General features: G+C 32.2%; 1 protein-coding gene across 1 annotated transcript in view; it reads right to left on the bottom strand.

The window, feature by feature from the left end:
• Cog5 (component of oligomeric golgi complex 5) overlaps positions 1-18,417 on the bottom strand; it is a 345,900-nt gene that overhangs the window by 109,862 nt on the left and 217,621 nt on the right. The window contains exon 11 of the mRNA XM_027926490.3: positions 3,739-3,820. Coding sequence (XP_027782291.1) covers positions 3,739-3,820 — 82 coding nt within the window. The remainder of the gene's footprint in view (positions 1-3,738; positions 3,821-18,417) is intronic.

Genomic DNA, 18,417 nt, shown 5'->3' with positions numbered 1-18,417 from the left:
AATTTAAAATAATAAGAGAAAAATCAATGAAAGCACTGGCTTCTGAGGTCAACAAAATTAGTGTTTTAGTCATAATTATTAAGAATAAACAAAAATGATGATATTAGAAATGAGATATGCAACATCACATATATTCCACATACATTTAAAGGAGAAGAAGGAACATTAAAAGTGCTTTATGACAATAAATTTGAGAATCTGAACAAACTGGAAACATTCTTTGAAAAACAAACTACTAAAACTCACCCAAGAAGTAAAAAAACAAAATAGCCCTATATGTAAAAAGAAGTTAACCAAATAGTTTTATAACATTCCCACAAAGAAATTCGAGTCCCAGATGACTTCCCTGGAGAATTCTACCATACATTAGGAAGAAATAATACCATGTCTACACAAATGGCTTGAGAAAATTGAAGAGGACAAAATACTTCCCAACCTATTCTCTCTGATCAGCATTATCTTGATTTTGCTACCAAAATTAGAAATAGTCATTATAAGAAAAAAATAACTACATATTATTATCTTGTGAATCTAGATGCAAAAACTTTCATTTTTTTCTTTTTAAATTTTTTTTTAGAAAATTGATGCAACAACATATACAAAGAACATCATGACCATGTAGGGTGTATCCTAGAAATACTAGGCTAGTTCAACATCTGAAAACTAATCAATTCATCATTTTTTAATGTATTTTTTTAGTTGTACATGGACACAATACCTTTATTTAGTATTTTATTTTTTTAATGTGATGCTGGGGGTCGAACCCAGTGCCTCATGTGTGCTAGGCAAGTGCTCTACCACTGAGCCACTACTCCAGCCCTCAATTCATCATTTTAACAGATTAAAATAATTAATACTACTTGAAAAGATAGAGAAAAAGAATTTAAAAAAAAAGTTTTTAAGCTGGGTATGGTGATGCATGCCTGTAATCCCAGTGGCTTGAGAGGGCCAGTTCAAAGATAGCCTCAGCAACTTAGTGAGGCCCTAAGTAACTCAGTAAGACCCTGTCTCTAAATAAAATGTTTTTTAAAAGGGCTAGGGATATGGTTCAGTGGTTAAGTGCCCTTGGGCTCAATCCCTGGTTACATGCCGCCACCCCCCCCCCCAAATCAATGATTTAAAATAAAAAGTCTCAACAAATTAGAAACCCCCTCAATTTGATAATGGACATCACTGAAAAACCTGCAATTAGCATCATAATGAATGTTGGCTAAATGTTTTCTAAGATGGTAAACAAGGCAAAAATGCCAACCCTATTTATATCTATACAGTACCAGAGATATAATGCACTACTGTTGCAACATATGACTAAACCAGTAAGGGTTACTCCAGGTGAACTGTGCTGGCACGAAATAATGACACACAGAGAAATACTTTTTCTTGGGGTTCTGTGATGGCTCCTTTGACCTAGCTCCTACAAAGGAGGCAAGGCAGGCAAGAAAGAGAGCAAGGAGCACATTCTGAACCCTTTTATTGCAGAGAAGCTATTCAAATGAGACAAGGAGTCAGGTTTCAGGGGGTTGAGTCTAGCTTCCAGATGTCATGTTGTCAGCAGAATGACACCTTGGAAGGCCATGTCTATCCCATGTGCTGTGTGGATCATAGGCAGAGCAAGCAAAAAGGACACATACATCGCCAGCCCAAAGGGGCAACGTCAGTCCAGTCCAATTTGTGTGCTCAATGCTTACCATTCACACACACACAGCCCATGGCTGGGCTCACCACATACAAAGCTCCTGTCCACAGCGGCTCAACACACTACAATAATACAAAGAAAAAGAAGGGAAGAGGAAGAAAGCAAGAAAGGGAGTGTTATGATTTGAATATGAGGTTTTCACCAAAAGCTCAAGTGTGAAACAATGCAAAAATATCTAGAAGTGAAATGATAGGGTTATAATAGCCTTAACTTAATCAATGTCTTAATTTACTTGAATGAATTAAATGGGTAGCAGGAATGTAGGGTGTGGATGGAAGAGGTATGTCATTGGGGCCATCCATGCCTTTGGGGTATTCATTTTGTCCCTGGTGAGTGGAACTGTCTCCTCTTCCTGGCAATCATATCCAAGGTGCTTCTTTCCTCCACATCCTTCTGCTATGATGGTCTGCCTCACCTCAGGCTGAAAGCAATGGAGCTGACCATCTATGGTCTATGATTTCTAAAACCATGAGGCCCAAATAAGCCTTTCCTCCTCTAATTGTTCTTGTCAGGCCTTTTGGTCGCAGTGGTGAAAAAGCTGACTAATGGGAGGAAGGAAACAAAAGGAAGAAAGCTGGCTAACCAGACTGAAAAAAAAAAAAAAAAAAAAAAAAAACACAACTTTTTATTTGCAGGCAACATGATCATCTGTATAGAATATTCCTAAGAAATCTCCAACAACTACTAGAAATAATAAGCAAGATTAGCAAACTCCCAGTACAGAAGATCAAAATAAAGTTATCAAATATATTTATATAATTTAATAATGAATACTTATAAAGTGAAATTTTAAAACAACATGATTTATAATAGCATCAAAATGTAAGAAATAGTTTTAAATTTATGACATCATTTGCTAGACACTAAAAACCATATAGCAATAATAAATGAAAATATAAAAAACCTAAATAAACAGGGAGATATATCATGCTGTGGATGAGAAAATGCAATTTTGAGTTGTAAATTCATTACAAATTGACACACAGACTCAGTGCAATCCTAATCAAAACCTTGGGATTATAGGCATGTACCTGGCTGATGACAATATTCTACATCTTAATGGTGATGACAGTTATATAAATGTGAGCATCTGTCAAGACCCCTAGAATTTTATGTCTAAAATTGGTGAATATTTACTCCATATAAATTTTAGGTCAATGAAGCTAACCAAAGCTAACCAAATGTAAGGAGATGCACAGTATTCTCTTCCAAGATAAATAGAGGGGATTTGTGCAAGTAAATCAGTTCCAATTAAATCCTCTGCTTAGGTTGTCTGGCCACACAAGAATGAAGGCCATCTCTGTGGTTGCTGCTTTGCTACATACTTAATTAAAAACAGAAGAAGTCAGGTAGCATAGTCTATTCAACTCTGAGTTCCCAGTGACTAATGCTTAACAAACAATTGATCCTTTTAGTAAATGTATGTGAATAAAATTTAACTACACACAAACTCTTCAAAGTTTTTTGTAAAAGCCTTGGGACGTTCAATGCTTTAATCATCAATAATTAAACAAACACAATTATATTAGCCAATTTTTACATTTCACTCTTTGAAACCACTCCTGTGCTATTATTTCAAGACATAGTGAATTAATATTAAGTTTTTTAGATCAAATTTGAGTGGTCAACTTTTAATTCATGGGGCAGGTATTTTATCTACATGTTTATAATTAAATTTTCATTGTTAACATTAAGGAAACAGCTGTGAAATCTCTAAATTTTAAAATCATTTAATTCAGAATTAAATTAATTCTAAAGCATGAACTAATTCATCAACATCAAGTGCTTTATATTCTCTATATAGGAAAAATCCAGAGTTCTTCCAATGTTTGAATTATGTAGAATGAACTTATTCTTTCAGAGAATTTTATTCTAAATACTAATTATAAAACTGATTTATATGACTAAGTATTCTGGACTAAACATCTAGAAGAAATAGCAATTACCCAGAGGATTTAAAGTAACAATAAAATAAAGCAAAACTTATTCACATCAAATTTTAAAGTAACTAAAAAACTTGAAGTGGATTTGAGTAAACTTACAATTTGTTGCTGTATGAAACTGAGAAGAAAGTTTCTGAGTAACTGAATTCCAGAATGTATACAAAATTTCAGGTTGCCCATCCTGGGTGGGGGAGGGAGAAGAAGAAGAATATTGAACACATAAAAAGTAATATTGAAAATTTATTTAAAAGAAAAAATTTAGTCATTGAACTATCAAACAATGAAATTATTGAGTGACTAAATGGGAATATATAGATGATTTAAATTATGTCTTATGCTAAAATCATCTGTTGCTGTCCTGCTCTGCCACTGACTAGTTGCATGATCTTCAGCAAAGTTGCCTAACAATTTCCTGCCCTTATGTTCTCATTTGTAAAACAGAAACTGCAAGAGTACCTACCCTGCAGAACTTTTATAAGGACTAATAAAAGTCTTGAGCCAGTGCTTGACAAAAATAAATCTTCAATCAATGGTAGCTATTATTATTATAATAATTATTATCATTATCAGCATCATCTTTTGATATACAGAAGACAATTTGTGAAGCCATAAAAAAATTATAGACAAAGCATGTTTAGATCAAAGATGATTAACAAGAAAATGGTAGAAGCCTAGATACAATTTGATAAAACAAAATGCAAAAACCACAGAAATTACTACTATTACTTTCAACAAGCTTTACAAAGTATTCATCCCCCCAAAAATTATAGACCAAGTATCATTTGTTAAAAAAGATATTTCAATATTGTTACAATGAAATCACTTTTAAATATAATATAAATAAGAGTATAATATAAATAAATGTCTAACATTTCAAAAATTATTAGTGTCATAAAAAGAAAGTTCTAATTTTGACTGTTGTAAGTGAACAAAATGACAAATGAAAAAGGTTGATTTGTGATTTTTTTTTTTTAAAGAGCAAACTCGGCAGGCCCATTTTATCTTTTTTTTTTTTTTTTTGATAGTTCGACAGAATGCCTATTTTTTATTTGTTTATTTTTATGTGGTGCTGAGGATTGAACCCAGTGCCTCACGCATGCTAGGCAAACACTCTACCACTGAGTTACATACAGCTCCAACCCAATTTATGATTTTTATACATACGCATAGAAATTTTCAATGTTATTTGTTTCTTACAAATTTGTTTCATACATCTTATGGCTTTAAATTTAATCACGTGGGAACTGTACAAATAATTGATGATTCCTTATGAATAACCACAAAATACATTCAGATTGCCAAGATTTTATACATAATGCAATCTGCTTCTCAAGTATCTTAAAGATGTTCTTCATCATATCAAAGAAATATAATTTAAAACATTGACAAAATGGAGGAAAAAAAAACACCTTCAATTGATGCACATAAAACATGTTCTGACAAAAATTCTTTCAAAAACACATCTGGGAGCAGTGTTGTATACATCTATAATCCCAGCGGCGGGGAAGCTGAAGCAGGAGGATCCTGAGTTCAAAGCCAACCTCAGCAAAAGTGAGACAGTAAGCAACTCAGAGAGACCCTGTCTCTAAATAACATACAAAACAGGGCTGAGGATGTGGTTGAGTGCCCCTGAGTTCAATCCCTGGTACCCAAACAAAAAACAAAAGAACACACACACACACACACACACACACACACACACACACCAAACAACGTTTAGAAGTAAATTATGTCAATATAATAAAGGCCACAGCTACCAATATCATACTCAAATGTGAAACTTTCCCACTAAGATCAGAATGAGAGGCCAGCATGCCAATTCTCACTGCTTCTATTCATCATAATTCTAGAAGTCGTATCAGAGCAATCAGGCAAGAAAAAGAAAGAAAAAGCATCCAAATTGACAAAGAAGTAAAATCATACTTTCAAAGATTATATGACTCAGTATGTAGAAAACTGTAATTAACCCACCACACACACACACACACACACACACACACACACACACACACAGGAATACTTGAAGTCAGTAGGATACAAAAATCAACACACAATAATCAGTTGCATTTTATAAACCAACAATGAACAATATGAAAAGGAAGAAAACTATCACATATAATAGCATCCATAATAAAACACTTAAAAATAAACTTCACCAAAAAGGCAAGACTTTTACAATGAAAATCACAAAATATTGCTGAAAGAAATAAAGAAGACAAATAAATGCAAAGACATTTCCTATTCACAAATTAGAAGATTTAATATTGTTAAAATGTGTTTATAAATGAAAGTAATCTACTGTCTGAAAGCAATCCCAATCAAAATTACAATGACAAGTTTTGCAAATGTAGGAAAAAACATCCTAAAACTTGTAGGGAATGTTAAGGGCCTCAAATATACAAATAAAGATTCCCAAGTCACTGGATTTTCCAATGATTACTGAATATGACACCAAAGGCACCAAGAAAAGGAAAAATACACAAATTGAAAACATCGGCACAGCATAGAAAACAATAGAAAGAAAAGGAAATCTAAAGAATGGGAGAAATATTCCTTAATCATACACACACTAATGGGGTTAATATCCAGAATATATAAAGAAAATCTATTAACAACAAAAAACAAATAACCCAATTAAAAATGGGTAAAAGAATTGAACAGACATTTTTTCCAAAAGAAAAACAGAGCCAACAAATTAAAGATGCTCAACATCTTTAGTTATCAGAGAAATGGATCCCATTATCCACCCCTGCCACCAAAAACAAGCTGAAAATAATAAACATTGCAAGAAAGTGGAAAAACTAAAAATCTTGGGCACTGTGGGAAAGAATGTAAAATGGTGCAGTCATTATTAAAAAAAAAAAAGTAGGGAGGTTCCTCAAAAAATTAAAAATAGAATTACTGTATTTCAGCAATCCCACTTCCAAGTAAACATCTAAAAGCAGGATATTTGCACACTCAATATCACTGTAGTATTATCCATAAAAGTCAAGAGGTAAAAGCAACCCAAAAGTCTATCTGTGGATGAGTGGATAAAGAAAATGTTTCCTATGCTATGTATCTTTTATATATATAGTGGAATATTATTTCATGTTAAAAAGAAAATACTTTCATATGCTAAAACATGAATTAACCTTGCAAACATTATACTAAGTGAAATACATCAGTCACAAAAAGAAATACTGAATAATTCCACTTTTAGAAGTAGAGAGCAGTGATTGACAGAAGTTGGGGAGGGGAAAAAAGAGTTGTTCAATAGACAGAATTTTGGTTTTAGAAGATGAAAAAGTTCTAGAGATCTTTTGCACAAGAAGATATACATATATCGTTGACACTATTGTAATGCACAATTACAAATGGTTAGAATGGTTTTATGTTGTGCTGTGCCACAATTTTAAAAAATTTTATGATTATTTTCTATTTATTTTAAAAAATAGAAACGAACTGGGTATTAAGGTTATTTTTATTTGTTTTTATGCACTAAGGTAAATGCACATTTATGTGGATTTCCTGATTAGAAACACTGGTTTATTAATTTTGCACATTTCCTAAAATTATAGGATCCCTCTATTACTGATATTAGTCCTACCTATTTAGTTTCATAATGTAGATAATTATAATTATTTTAACAACAATAATTTTCTTTCATCTGAAAATTCTGCATTTACATTCTTAAGCAACAATTGATCCAATTTTCCTTTTTGAGTATATGCATGTGTGTTCATAGAAGTACCCTAGCTGTTTAGTTTTGTTTTTTTGTTTGTTTGTTTGTTTCTGTGGTGTTAGGGATCAAACCCAAGGTCTTACATAAGAAAAGGCAAGGGCTCTACCACTGAACTACATCTCTAAGGCTCCTAGTCATTTACTTTGGAGGGAGAATTAAACATGACTCATGAAATGAATTACTTTCCTTATTTCAAAAAGGTTATTTTAATGTATATTTCAGATAACTATCATAGGCCGTGATATTTTCCTTCCACAAAAATGTGAAGGAATTTCACTAGTTAAAAGAGTAAAAAATGTTTTCAAGATAATTTGTTGGTAACTGAAGAAAATGTAAATGAATTGATTTATTCATGCATTCTACTTCTTCAATTAATTACATTTTCCTCAACAATTATCCGTTATTTCAAATTTCAAAGTGAAAGTTTGTGATACTTTATTCAAATACGTTATTATTTGTCTTGTTTATCCAAACTTATTATTAACTCTTCTGCTTTCCTTTGAAAAATGTTTATTAACCCATTTATTCTATTATTTGCCTTTTGATGTGACTTTTAAAAGTAATATTTTAATTCTATTTAAATCACAAATGTTGTCATTTAGTAAGAAATTATAACTCAAATATATTTAGCTAATAGGTTGTTCTTGCTTTCATCATTTCATATTATGCTGTCTTTCTGGTTCCTTTGTTTTCTGTGTTCTGCAGAATCTTTGTTTGCTTTTATCTTCCCCAGTGGCTTGAATACTACAGATTCTGATTTCAAGTCTATCAAAGGTTACATTCGTTTTTTTTTTTTCCCAAAAACAGCTTAACCTTATATGATCTCACATTTCTCACTTTGCAAAGACCAAAATTCAAATATATTTTCTGAGGCTACTGTTAAAAAAATAATTTAGAATTCTGAACTTTAAGAATTTATAAGTTAAATATCAATATCAAGATCTAAACATAATATTATATAATTATTTCCTAAATAAGTACTAGTTAATGTAGGTTAAACCTTTAGGTTAAAAATTTAGGTTAAACTCAAGCAACCACCACATTACCAGTGTTTGTGTAACATTATAATACAGAGTGAAAATACCAGTTAACAACTGGAAGAGCAAGAGAATGTACACCATAGGCATGATTTACTAAGGAAGCCATAATACAAAGGTTCAAATTCATTTACTTGTTGTGTGACTTTGAATAAGTTACTTTTGCTATACCTCAGCTTCCTTATCTGTAAAATGGAAAACCATCTCTATATTGAGTTAATACTTATGAAGTACTTAAAAAAGTGCCTGGCACAGTAAGCACTATTATCAACATTTGTCAACATTGCTACTATTTTTAATAAGCAATTTATCTTGATCATCCTTGTATCTTCAGTGTACATAATCTTACAACTAATAAATTATTCTGTGTTGATAAATTTTATGCATTAACTTTACTGGGCTATAGGATGCCCAGATATTTGGTCAAAAATTATTCTGGGTGTGTCTGTAAAGGTGGGAAGGGATGGGCTGGCATTGTGGCTCAGCAGCAGAGTGCTTGCCTCGCACATGTAAGGCACTGGGTTCCACCCTCAGCAGTGCATAAAAATAAATAAACAAAATAAAGCCTGTCCATCTACAACATGTGTGTGTGTGTATGCAAAAAAAAAAAAAAAAAGTTTTTTTTTTTTTTAAAAAAGGTGGGTAGGGTTGAAATTAACATTTGAATCAGCAAACTGAGTAAAAGTGATTGCCTTCCTCAATGTTAGTGGGCTATATGACATTAGTTGAAGACCTTAAATAGAATAAAAGGGCTGGAGTAAAAGAAAATTCTCCTAACTGCCTTTGGGTTGGAACATTTGACTTTTTCTTGCCTCCCAACTTGAACAACGTTGGCTCTTTTGGCTCTTTCTGGGTATCTAGTCTACCAGTCCTTGAACTCAAATACACCATCACCTCCCCTGGCTCTATCTCTTGCTGAATTTAGATCTTGGAGATTATTAGTTTTCCTGATCTGGTGAGTCAACTACTTGCAATCAATCAATCATTCTAGCTATGTGTCCACCTACCTATATCTTATTAGTTTTGTTTCTCTGAGGAACCCTAAAACAATTGTTGAATAAATGAATGAATCAATAATCTACCAATCAGTCAATCCTGATGAGTTATAACTTAAAACCTAGAGATTGGGCACAATGGTGCATGCCTATAATCCCAGCAACAAAGGAAGCTGAGGCAGGAAAATCATTAGTTCTAGGTCAATCTTAGCAATTTGTCAAATTTGAAAAAGGGTCTCAGCAAGTCAGTGAGACCCTTTTTCAAACTAAAAAGATAAAAAACACTAAGTATGCAGCTCCATGGTAAAGCACCCCTGGGTTCAATTCCCAGTACCAAAACAAATAAATGAATAAATAAAATATATTAAGAGCTAGAGCCAGTTACCAAAGATGCATATCAAAGATGCAAGAGGACAGATAGTTATTGGAAAAAGAATGGGTATGAAATGTTCTTAGATGAAAAAAGATGAAGCAGATTCAGAGGGTTCTGAAAGGTGTGGGAAATAATAAGAAAAAAAGCAGATTTGTAAGTAGGACATTATGTTAATATAAAACATACATATATATTAAATATATACACATGTAGGTATATGATATATAGATTTATAAAGTGTCCATTTGGCATAGATAATAAATATACAGTATATATATACTGTGCCAAAATCTAAATAAAATATATTTGTTTTAATTATTAAAGTATTATTAAAAATGTCATGGTCAAAACTACAATATATTATACAAATGTAATTTCTTAGAATAAGAAAAAATAAAAATAAATAAAATCATTTCATTATTTCAAGTAAAATTAGTCAGTTACATACTTGTTCTATGTATTTTGAAACATAATTAATTTAACTAAATTTTAATCTAATTAGATGTCAACTAATATTTGACATTAATCTATTTATAATTTATACCAAATACTGTCTTACTTTCAAGAAGTACAATGCAATTATGTTATTAGATCAATTCAGGGAAAAGTTTGCTATTTAAACAAGTTGGAGCTGGGCATGGTGGCATATACTCATGATCCCCACTACCTGGAAGGCTTAGGCAGCAACAAAGTGAGACCCTGATTCAAAATAAAAAATAAAAAGGGCTGGAGATGTAGCTTCATGGTAAAGCAACCTGGGCTCAATTCCCAGTACCACAAAACCAAAATCAGATACATATTATTCATACAAGTAGAATAAATATAGAAAATCAGGAATAGCAAAAGTTTTCTGTTTGGATGAATCTATTATTTAGAATTAAAAGTCAGCCTTTGCTTTTCTCATTGATTTGTAACAAAATTAAATGTACACAAAGAAACTTTGAATAAGAATTTGGTTTTCAAAGTAGATATTTGGTTTCTATACCTTTATAATCCAGAACATATGATGAATTTCCTTGCTCAAATATATTTGATGGCTTCTTGTTGCACACAGAATAAGGTCCAAAACCTTCAAACTAACTATGACGTCAGAAAACCCTGACTTATATTCAGTTCTGCCACTATATATTGGCTCTGTGTCCTTGGGTAGGTGACTTCATTTTCTCAGATTTGGTTTCCTCATGTAAACAACAGGGATAATTATAAGATTTTTATTCTAGTCAATCTTTCATGGTAAAGAGCAAGTAGAGAGCATTCCAGACAGAGAGATGAACATACAGAGATATGAAAAAGCAATTCATTCCATGAGTAAACAGTGAACATTCAGGAGAAAGGGATTAGGGTTAGACAAAGACAAGGGTTAGATAAAGGCACACTTGAATTCATCACAGATACCAGTCAACTACTAAGGATTTTCATGAATGAATATTATGACCAAGTTTGTGGTTTAAGAAAAATCACTCTGATAGTAACATGGAAGATGAATAGTAGTATAATGGGGTGGTGGTGAGCCTGTAGTCAATGAGATCAGTTAGAAATTCACTGGAAAAAAAAAAATCTAGGTGAAAGGGACTTTTCTCTGGCCATAGGAATAGAGGAGTACCAAGAGTAGGCCATAAGAAGATTTACATGTATTTGAGAAGGTCTGGGACTAGATATGTTCATGAAGGACCAGAAGCACAAAGATTATGCAATTAAAATGAAACTTCAGGATGAGTATCAGATAGATCGAGAGATGAGTTCATGTAAACTTGGGCCTCTGGAACCTGTCAGGCATCCATGTGGAAATTGCTTGCACAAGAGCAAGATTGAGACTACAGAAACAGATTTACATGAAATCAACAACTGGAGGTGGTAGAAACTGTTAGCATATGTGAGCTTGCCCTTGTATCACTGTCCTATACTCTAATTTTATAGTTTGCTATATTTTTCAAATTTTATAAGTAAAACACTTTAAAAGGAGGGGTAGAAGGAGAAAGAAGAATCAATGAAAAATTCTGAAGAGTGAGAGTAGCTGAAGGAGGAGAAATTTAAGGCAGAAGAAATGGTCAATCACCTCAAGAGTCAAGTTAAACAGGGCTTAAAAAGTAGGCAGCAGGATTTAGTGACTGGATCATTGGACTGCATTAAGAATTATTTGGGTAGAGTGAAAGCTTAATTTAGCAGTTTGGGACAAAACAGAAACAGGGAAGTAGAGATATAAGGCAGCTAACCATAAATGAGAGAGAGAGAGAGAGAGAATGAATATGAATATGAATGTGTGTGTATGTGTGTGTGTTAAAGAACCCAGGTTTTTATTTTTCTTGTTGTTGCTGTTGTCTGTTTGTTCTCAGATGGTAGACCTCGGAGAGGTCTTCCTGTCAGTGGAGGAAAAGAAAGAAATGAGTAGATGTAGAAAAAAGAGAAGAGAGATGAGCCTGAGAAAGAACATACAAACTACCTCTACCTTCTACCTTCAAGACACGGGCAGGGGAGAGGAGGAATCAGCAGTATCACTCTTTGGTCCTTGATGAAGTGTTTCTAAGCATGCTTATTGAGAAGAGGTTAGAGGAAAGCCAATGAAGCAAAACTAAAATAAAAAAAAAAAAAGATGTAAAATACTTAGCAAAAAGTCTGTGCCAGAGATTCCTGTGGAGAGATCATGTAGATTAAGGAAGCCTGCAGATCTGATCAAAGACACCAAGTACACTGCAATTTTGAGTTAGTTCTTAATCATCTTAGTCAAAGGAGAGGAATCCTAGCAATAAGACAAAGAAAAGATTCCCTTTGCTGAAAAGTACCCTTCAGGGGAAAATGTTTTGCTGTGTTTGATTACAAAAGAAAGAAGATATAGAAATTAAATATGGACTTCAATACCACAAAGCAAAATGAAAAACTTTATACAATCAAAAGAATTTCAGTTAAAAATCAAAATATTGAATTTTTATACATTTTGTTCAGAGAGAAAACAAAAATACAAGTTATCATACATTGAGTTTTATAAAACACTAAGAGTAGTCACATTATCAATACATCCTGAAATAGAACAAATAAAAACTGTAAAAATGATGGCAGGGGTGTTATGCATATAGTTTAGTGGTATAATGCTTGCCTAACATGAAAAGAGCCCTGGGTTGATCCCCAGCATCACAAAACAAACAAACAAAACAAAATACCATTTTGTATACCATTCAGTAGATTCTTTTCCAGAATGTTAACAGAGTTATCTCTGGATGAAAGGATCAAAGTGATGGTTTCTTGTTTCTTTTGACTATTTCAGAGTAATATAGACATTTAAGTGTTAATTTTAAATCGAATAGTCAATTCTCAATGTAAAAATATTTGACACTGCAATATGTAGGTTAAAAAGTAAATGTTCCACTTCATACTCAAATTCCTGATCACATGCCCTTCCCTAGAGATCACTGTTAAGCTACAGTGTTAAAGGATTTTAAAACTCTTTCCAAATAGTTTACTGCAGATCAGTCATTTTTTCTTTATCATCACTCCCTCTAAAGATAAAATTAAATAATTAACTATAGTTATATACTTATAATACATGTTTCTGAAGGAGAAATGAAATTTTATATAAATTACATACAGCTAGTGTATAATCCTTATGCAGAGCATAAATTATGCTTATATATAACACATGTATTATAAGAGATGAGTAGATGTAGAAACAAGAGGGATGAGCATGAGAAAGAAGATACAATCTACCTTTACCTCTGAGACAGGGGGCATGAGAGGAGAAATTCCTTAAAAAGAAAAGATAAATACTAAGGAATAAGATTTTATAAAACAGGGTTCAATTTTGGAGGCAATGAACTATCGTAATGTCTGAATTTTGTGCCTATACCTTCCCCAACATAAAAATTAGAACTATTTTCTCCCTCTTGGGGTTAAATTGCACCTGTTAGAATGCATGGTTAATTAGTATTTTAAAAATTCAATAAGCAAAATTAATTTTTTTGAATTGTCACTGAAATTCAATTTAGAATCATATTCTCCTCAAAACATTGTTTCCTTAGCTTCCCTCACCACACTCACATGCTAACATTTTTACTTATTGTTTATAAATTATAAGCATGACATAAAATATGTATAATATAAAATACACAGAAATAGTTTAAAATACTTGAAAAAATTTATAGGTAGAAATTATACTATCTTTCCCCATCTCAAAATGTATACTTGACTTAAGAAAATAGGCTTCTACATAAATATTGTGAATTTTTTTTTTTACTATTTTACCCAGTACTGGAGATTAAACTCATGGTATCACACATGCTAGGCAAGCTTCTAATGACATCTATAACTGCCTTTTCTCTGTTTTTTCTTTCTTTTTCCCCCCTCAGTGCTGGAGATTGAGCACAGTGTTTCCCACATACTAGGGAAGTTCTACATCACTGAGCTACATCCCCACCCTTGCCCTCAATAACTGAGATCTCCCAAATTTATGTCTCTATCCCAGACATAAATAAACTGCCTAAATGACATCTATTATATTTTACAGGTGAGATATGGATATCTGAGCACCTAAAAGCAAGCACATGCCATACAGAACTCATCATTATTCCTCAAAATGTGCTTCTCAATTTGCACTCACAATGAAGTCACCGCTACCTACCAGAAGTCTTATCATCCTTGAAACCTTATTCTCCATCTCACCACTTCTGCAAGTTTTAGCTTCTGAGTAATTCTCAAATCGATTCACTCAAATTTCATTCAACTGTTTAAGCTAAATTGAATTCCCTTAAAATTTTTCTGTTGAAGTCATAATCCCTTGTACCTCAGAATATGGATGCATTGGACACAAGGTGTTTAAATTAATTAAATGAAAATTAGGTCATTAGGAGAGTCCCTGATACAATAAAAATGGTACCTTTAGAAAAAGAGGAAATTTGGACACATGCATACAGAAGGAAGACAAAAGAGGATAATAATCTACACACCAAAGAAAGAAGCCTAGAACAAATCCTTCACTCATATACCACACAGGAACCTACCCTGCTGAAACCTTCATCTAAGATCTCCAGGCTCTAGGATGTAAAAAGATAAATTTCTGTTGTTTATTCCACTCAATCTGTGGTACTTTGTTGCAGCATCCCTCACAAATTAATATGATCATGTTATCTTTTTCTGAATCACTGTCAACAGTTTACTTCTCTCTATGGTTGGCACCCTCCAATCTACAGACTATGGTGCAGTTAACATCATGTTTACAAATTATAAATATGATCATATCACTTGTGCTTAAGAAAAAGTTCAAATTACATATAACATATAACTCTCTTGGCCTCTCAAACCACATATTACACTGTTCTTTCCCCTTCAGTTTATCAAAAGAATAATGTTTCATCCTTTTTGTATACTTCTCACTTTAATCAAGCTATCTCCAGTCATCATTTGCATAAAAGCTGTTTAATATTCACCATATGAAGTCAAAACAGATTTTCATAGACCCTGAAAGTCTTCATAAACTATCAAAATTTTAAATAATCATTAATATTCAGATGGCCCCAATTGACAATGGTTCTAATTATGACATTTTGATTTTGCAATGGTGCAAAATTGATACACATTCAATGAAAACTATTTTGCAATTTTGAATTTTGATCTTTTCCCAGGCTAGCAATATCTACAATGATTCTATCAAGATAGTGAGCAGCACCAGCATGTCACAGCTCCAAGTTAGCCATATAATTATAAAGGAAAATAACCAATATTCTGTGGAGTTCTGTGTTGATAAGCTATGATATTTTACAGGTGAGGTATGCAAAATACATTTGGAAAACTTAACGATATTTTCACCTTATGATGGGTTTGATGGGATTATAAAGATGGATTTATACACATCATAAGGGATGCATAAAAAAGCATCCATTTTAACATATATTTACAAATTGATTAAAATTCAAGTTTAAATTCTTAAGGATCTGCAGTTAATATGTTAAAGAAGTCAAGAGAGTTGATTAAAACGAAACACTATAATGCTTGCTTTATAACATCAACATATTAGCATTCTTTGATAAAACTCCCTCTAGTCAATAAAACTGACATACTAAATAATGAACTAATAAAAACTAAATTAATTTTTCCAGGGATTGGGGGAGGTGGGAACTGGGAATAACTTAGGGGCACTTAACCACTGAGGCACATTCCCCACCCCTGTTTTGTATTTTATTTAGAAACAGGGTTCACTGAGTTGCTTAGCATCTGTGAGGCTGGCTTTGAACTCATGATCCTCCTGCCTCAGCCCCCAGAGCTGCTGGGATTACAGGCATGCACCTCAGCACCCAGCATGAAATTAAGTTTTAAACTACCTATGTATTGTTTTCTTTCTTTCCCAACTATTTATCAATCAAACAGTAAGTACAAATTTGCCCATTGTTCCTTTCTTTAGAAAATAGGCAGGAATAAAAAAGTAAAATAATTTTAAAAATTTGTTTTTAAAAAGATTGAATGATATCCACAAGATAGAATAGGAAGCCCCAGAACACACTCCCTCACAAAAATACAACTTAATAAAAGTATATGTTCCAAAAAGCCTTTCTGAGAACTCACTCATTAATGTAAAACTCTTAAGTTCATTTTTTTCTTTTTTTATTTGTTCTAATTATGTATACATGATAGCAGAATGCACTTCAATTCGTTATACACAAATGGATTAAGTCATTCTTCTAATATGCTATAACCCTAAAGCCTGGGGTGCACATCCCATCACTAATTATGGACATTTGACCCCAGTGCAATCCCATCTTTTGCATTGCCTTTGAGCTCACAAATTCTCATTGTAGTCTCAACTATTTTCTGTATATGTATATATATTTGTGTGGTGCCCCTGCTCCACCAATTCTTTACTCTTTGAAACTTTCTAACATATATCGAATCAGTTTGTACTGTAGCAACAGGGTCTTTAAGAATATCTGGACCCCAGACTAGTAAGAGTAGAAATCTCCTAATGTAAAGAATATTTACTGATAATATTTGACTTAAAATATCTTACTACCTCATCACTATTCAATATTTCAAATTGAAAAGCCACAGATAGAAAAGTTGAGGATTTTACTTACAATAATAAACAATTTCAAATTTAGGTGCCCTTAAAGTTTTCTAAGTAGAGTCTTTAATGCTATTATAAAATCATTTGATATGTCTAAAAGGGTAAAAGAAAACACATTCTTTTTCATAGTTAAAATTCTCATTAGTACTATAGCTGCACAAAATGCTGAACACATTCCAAATTTAGCCTAATGCATCCTACACACAGATTAAAAGATTCTGTTAGACAATAAAAATTGCTGGCTTAGAAAATGAAAAGTATCATATCTATACTCCTACACACAGCTAAAGTGTTTTAATTCTGCAGATGAGAATCTACAACCTGTATTCCACTATGTATTTCTGAATAATTTGTCAATTATTTGCTACATTCATTTCAAGCAAAGTGTTATACGCAATATTAATGATTATACAGTGAACTCTTACCTGGTTTTAAAAGATATCAAAATTAATCTTCTAAATGCCTGAAAATAGGCCAAAAATTCTCATTTAAAAAATAAATGATCTATCCATTTGTGCAAGGTTTAGAAAATACAATAGAGTAACAGAAAAAGAACATTAAGCATAAAAATGTTATGAATTATATGAACAGATAGGTATGTTTTCTAATGATCATATGAACCGAAGATAGCAGTCTAATTTTACAAGTCATCCAGGGCATTTATTAAATTAAGCAGAAAATGAAATAGTTACTTCAATTTAAGTTACCTCAATTCAAAAGGCTCTACACTTAAAATATCCCTAAGATTTTATTATATTTGATATAATTTGACCCAATTACGATTGCTTTATATTCTTTGACATGATAGACATCTAAAACAAATCCTTCTCAACTAATCAAGTATAGAAACAGTGAATACTAGCACACACAGTTTTTTTCTGTTATTTAAAAATCAACAGCTTAGCAAACACCAAGGCAGATTTGGTGACATTAAGCTGACAACTAAAAGCTTTAAAATAAGTCCAAATGTTTATCTTTCCCTGATTTAAAAAAAAAAAAGAATATAAACGAATTAATAATTCTCACAAGACTTGATAACACACAAATAAGTTATTTTCACAATTTTTAATTTTTTTAGTTGTAGATGGACACAATACCTTTATTTTATTTATTTATTTTTACGTGGTGCCGAAGATTGAGCCCAGTGCCTCACACATGCTAGGCAACTGCTCTACTGCCTAGCCACAGCCACAGCCCCTTATTTTCACTATTTTTATATCTACAAAATTACCATGTTAGATCATACATAATCCACTTTATTTAAATGACACAAATCTTGATATGTTTAAAATAAGTATCTGATATTGACTTGTTTTAGAATGAGATCAATGATTTAAATTTTTGATATTTTTCATGGATTAATATACAGGCAAATTATGTTATTAAAACTTTTTTAAAATGTGATTTTCATTATGGCAGGGTTCTTTTTGTACCTAGCATTTAGTTAGTTTATGAACCCTAAATATAAATTTCAGATTAAAAATACTAAAATAATATTATAATAGCCAGTCTCTGAATTAAGGCTACATTTTGCTTCATTTTCTCTCATAATACTACAGTTTTATGATAAGTATTACCATCTCCATTTGATATCTGAGATTCTA

This window comes from Marmota flaviventris, chromosome 1 (assembly GCF_047511675.1).
Source record: "Marmota flaviventris isolate mMarFla1 chromosome 1, mMarFla1.hap1, whole genome shotgun sequence".
Classification (NCBI taxonomy): Eukaryota; Metazoa; Chordata; class Mammalia; order Rodentia; family Sciuridae; genus Marmota; species Marmota flaviventris.
The sequence above is the reverse complement of the archived record's forward strand: the minus strand, read 5'-3'. Positions and strand labels throughout refer to the sequence as shown.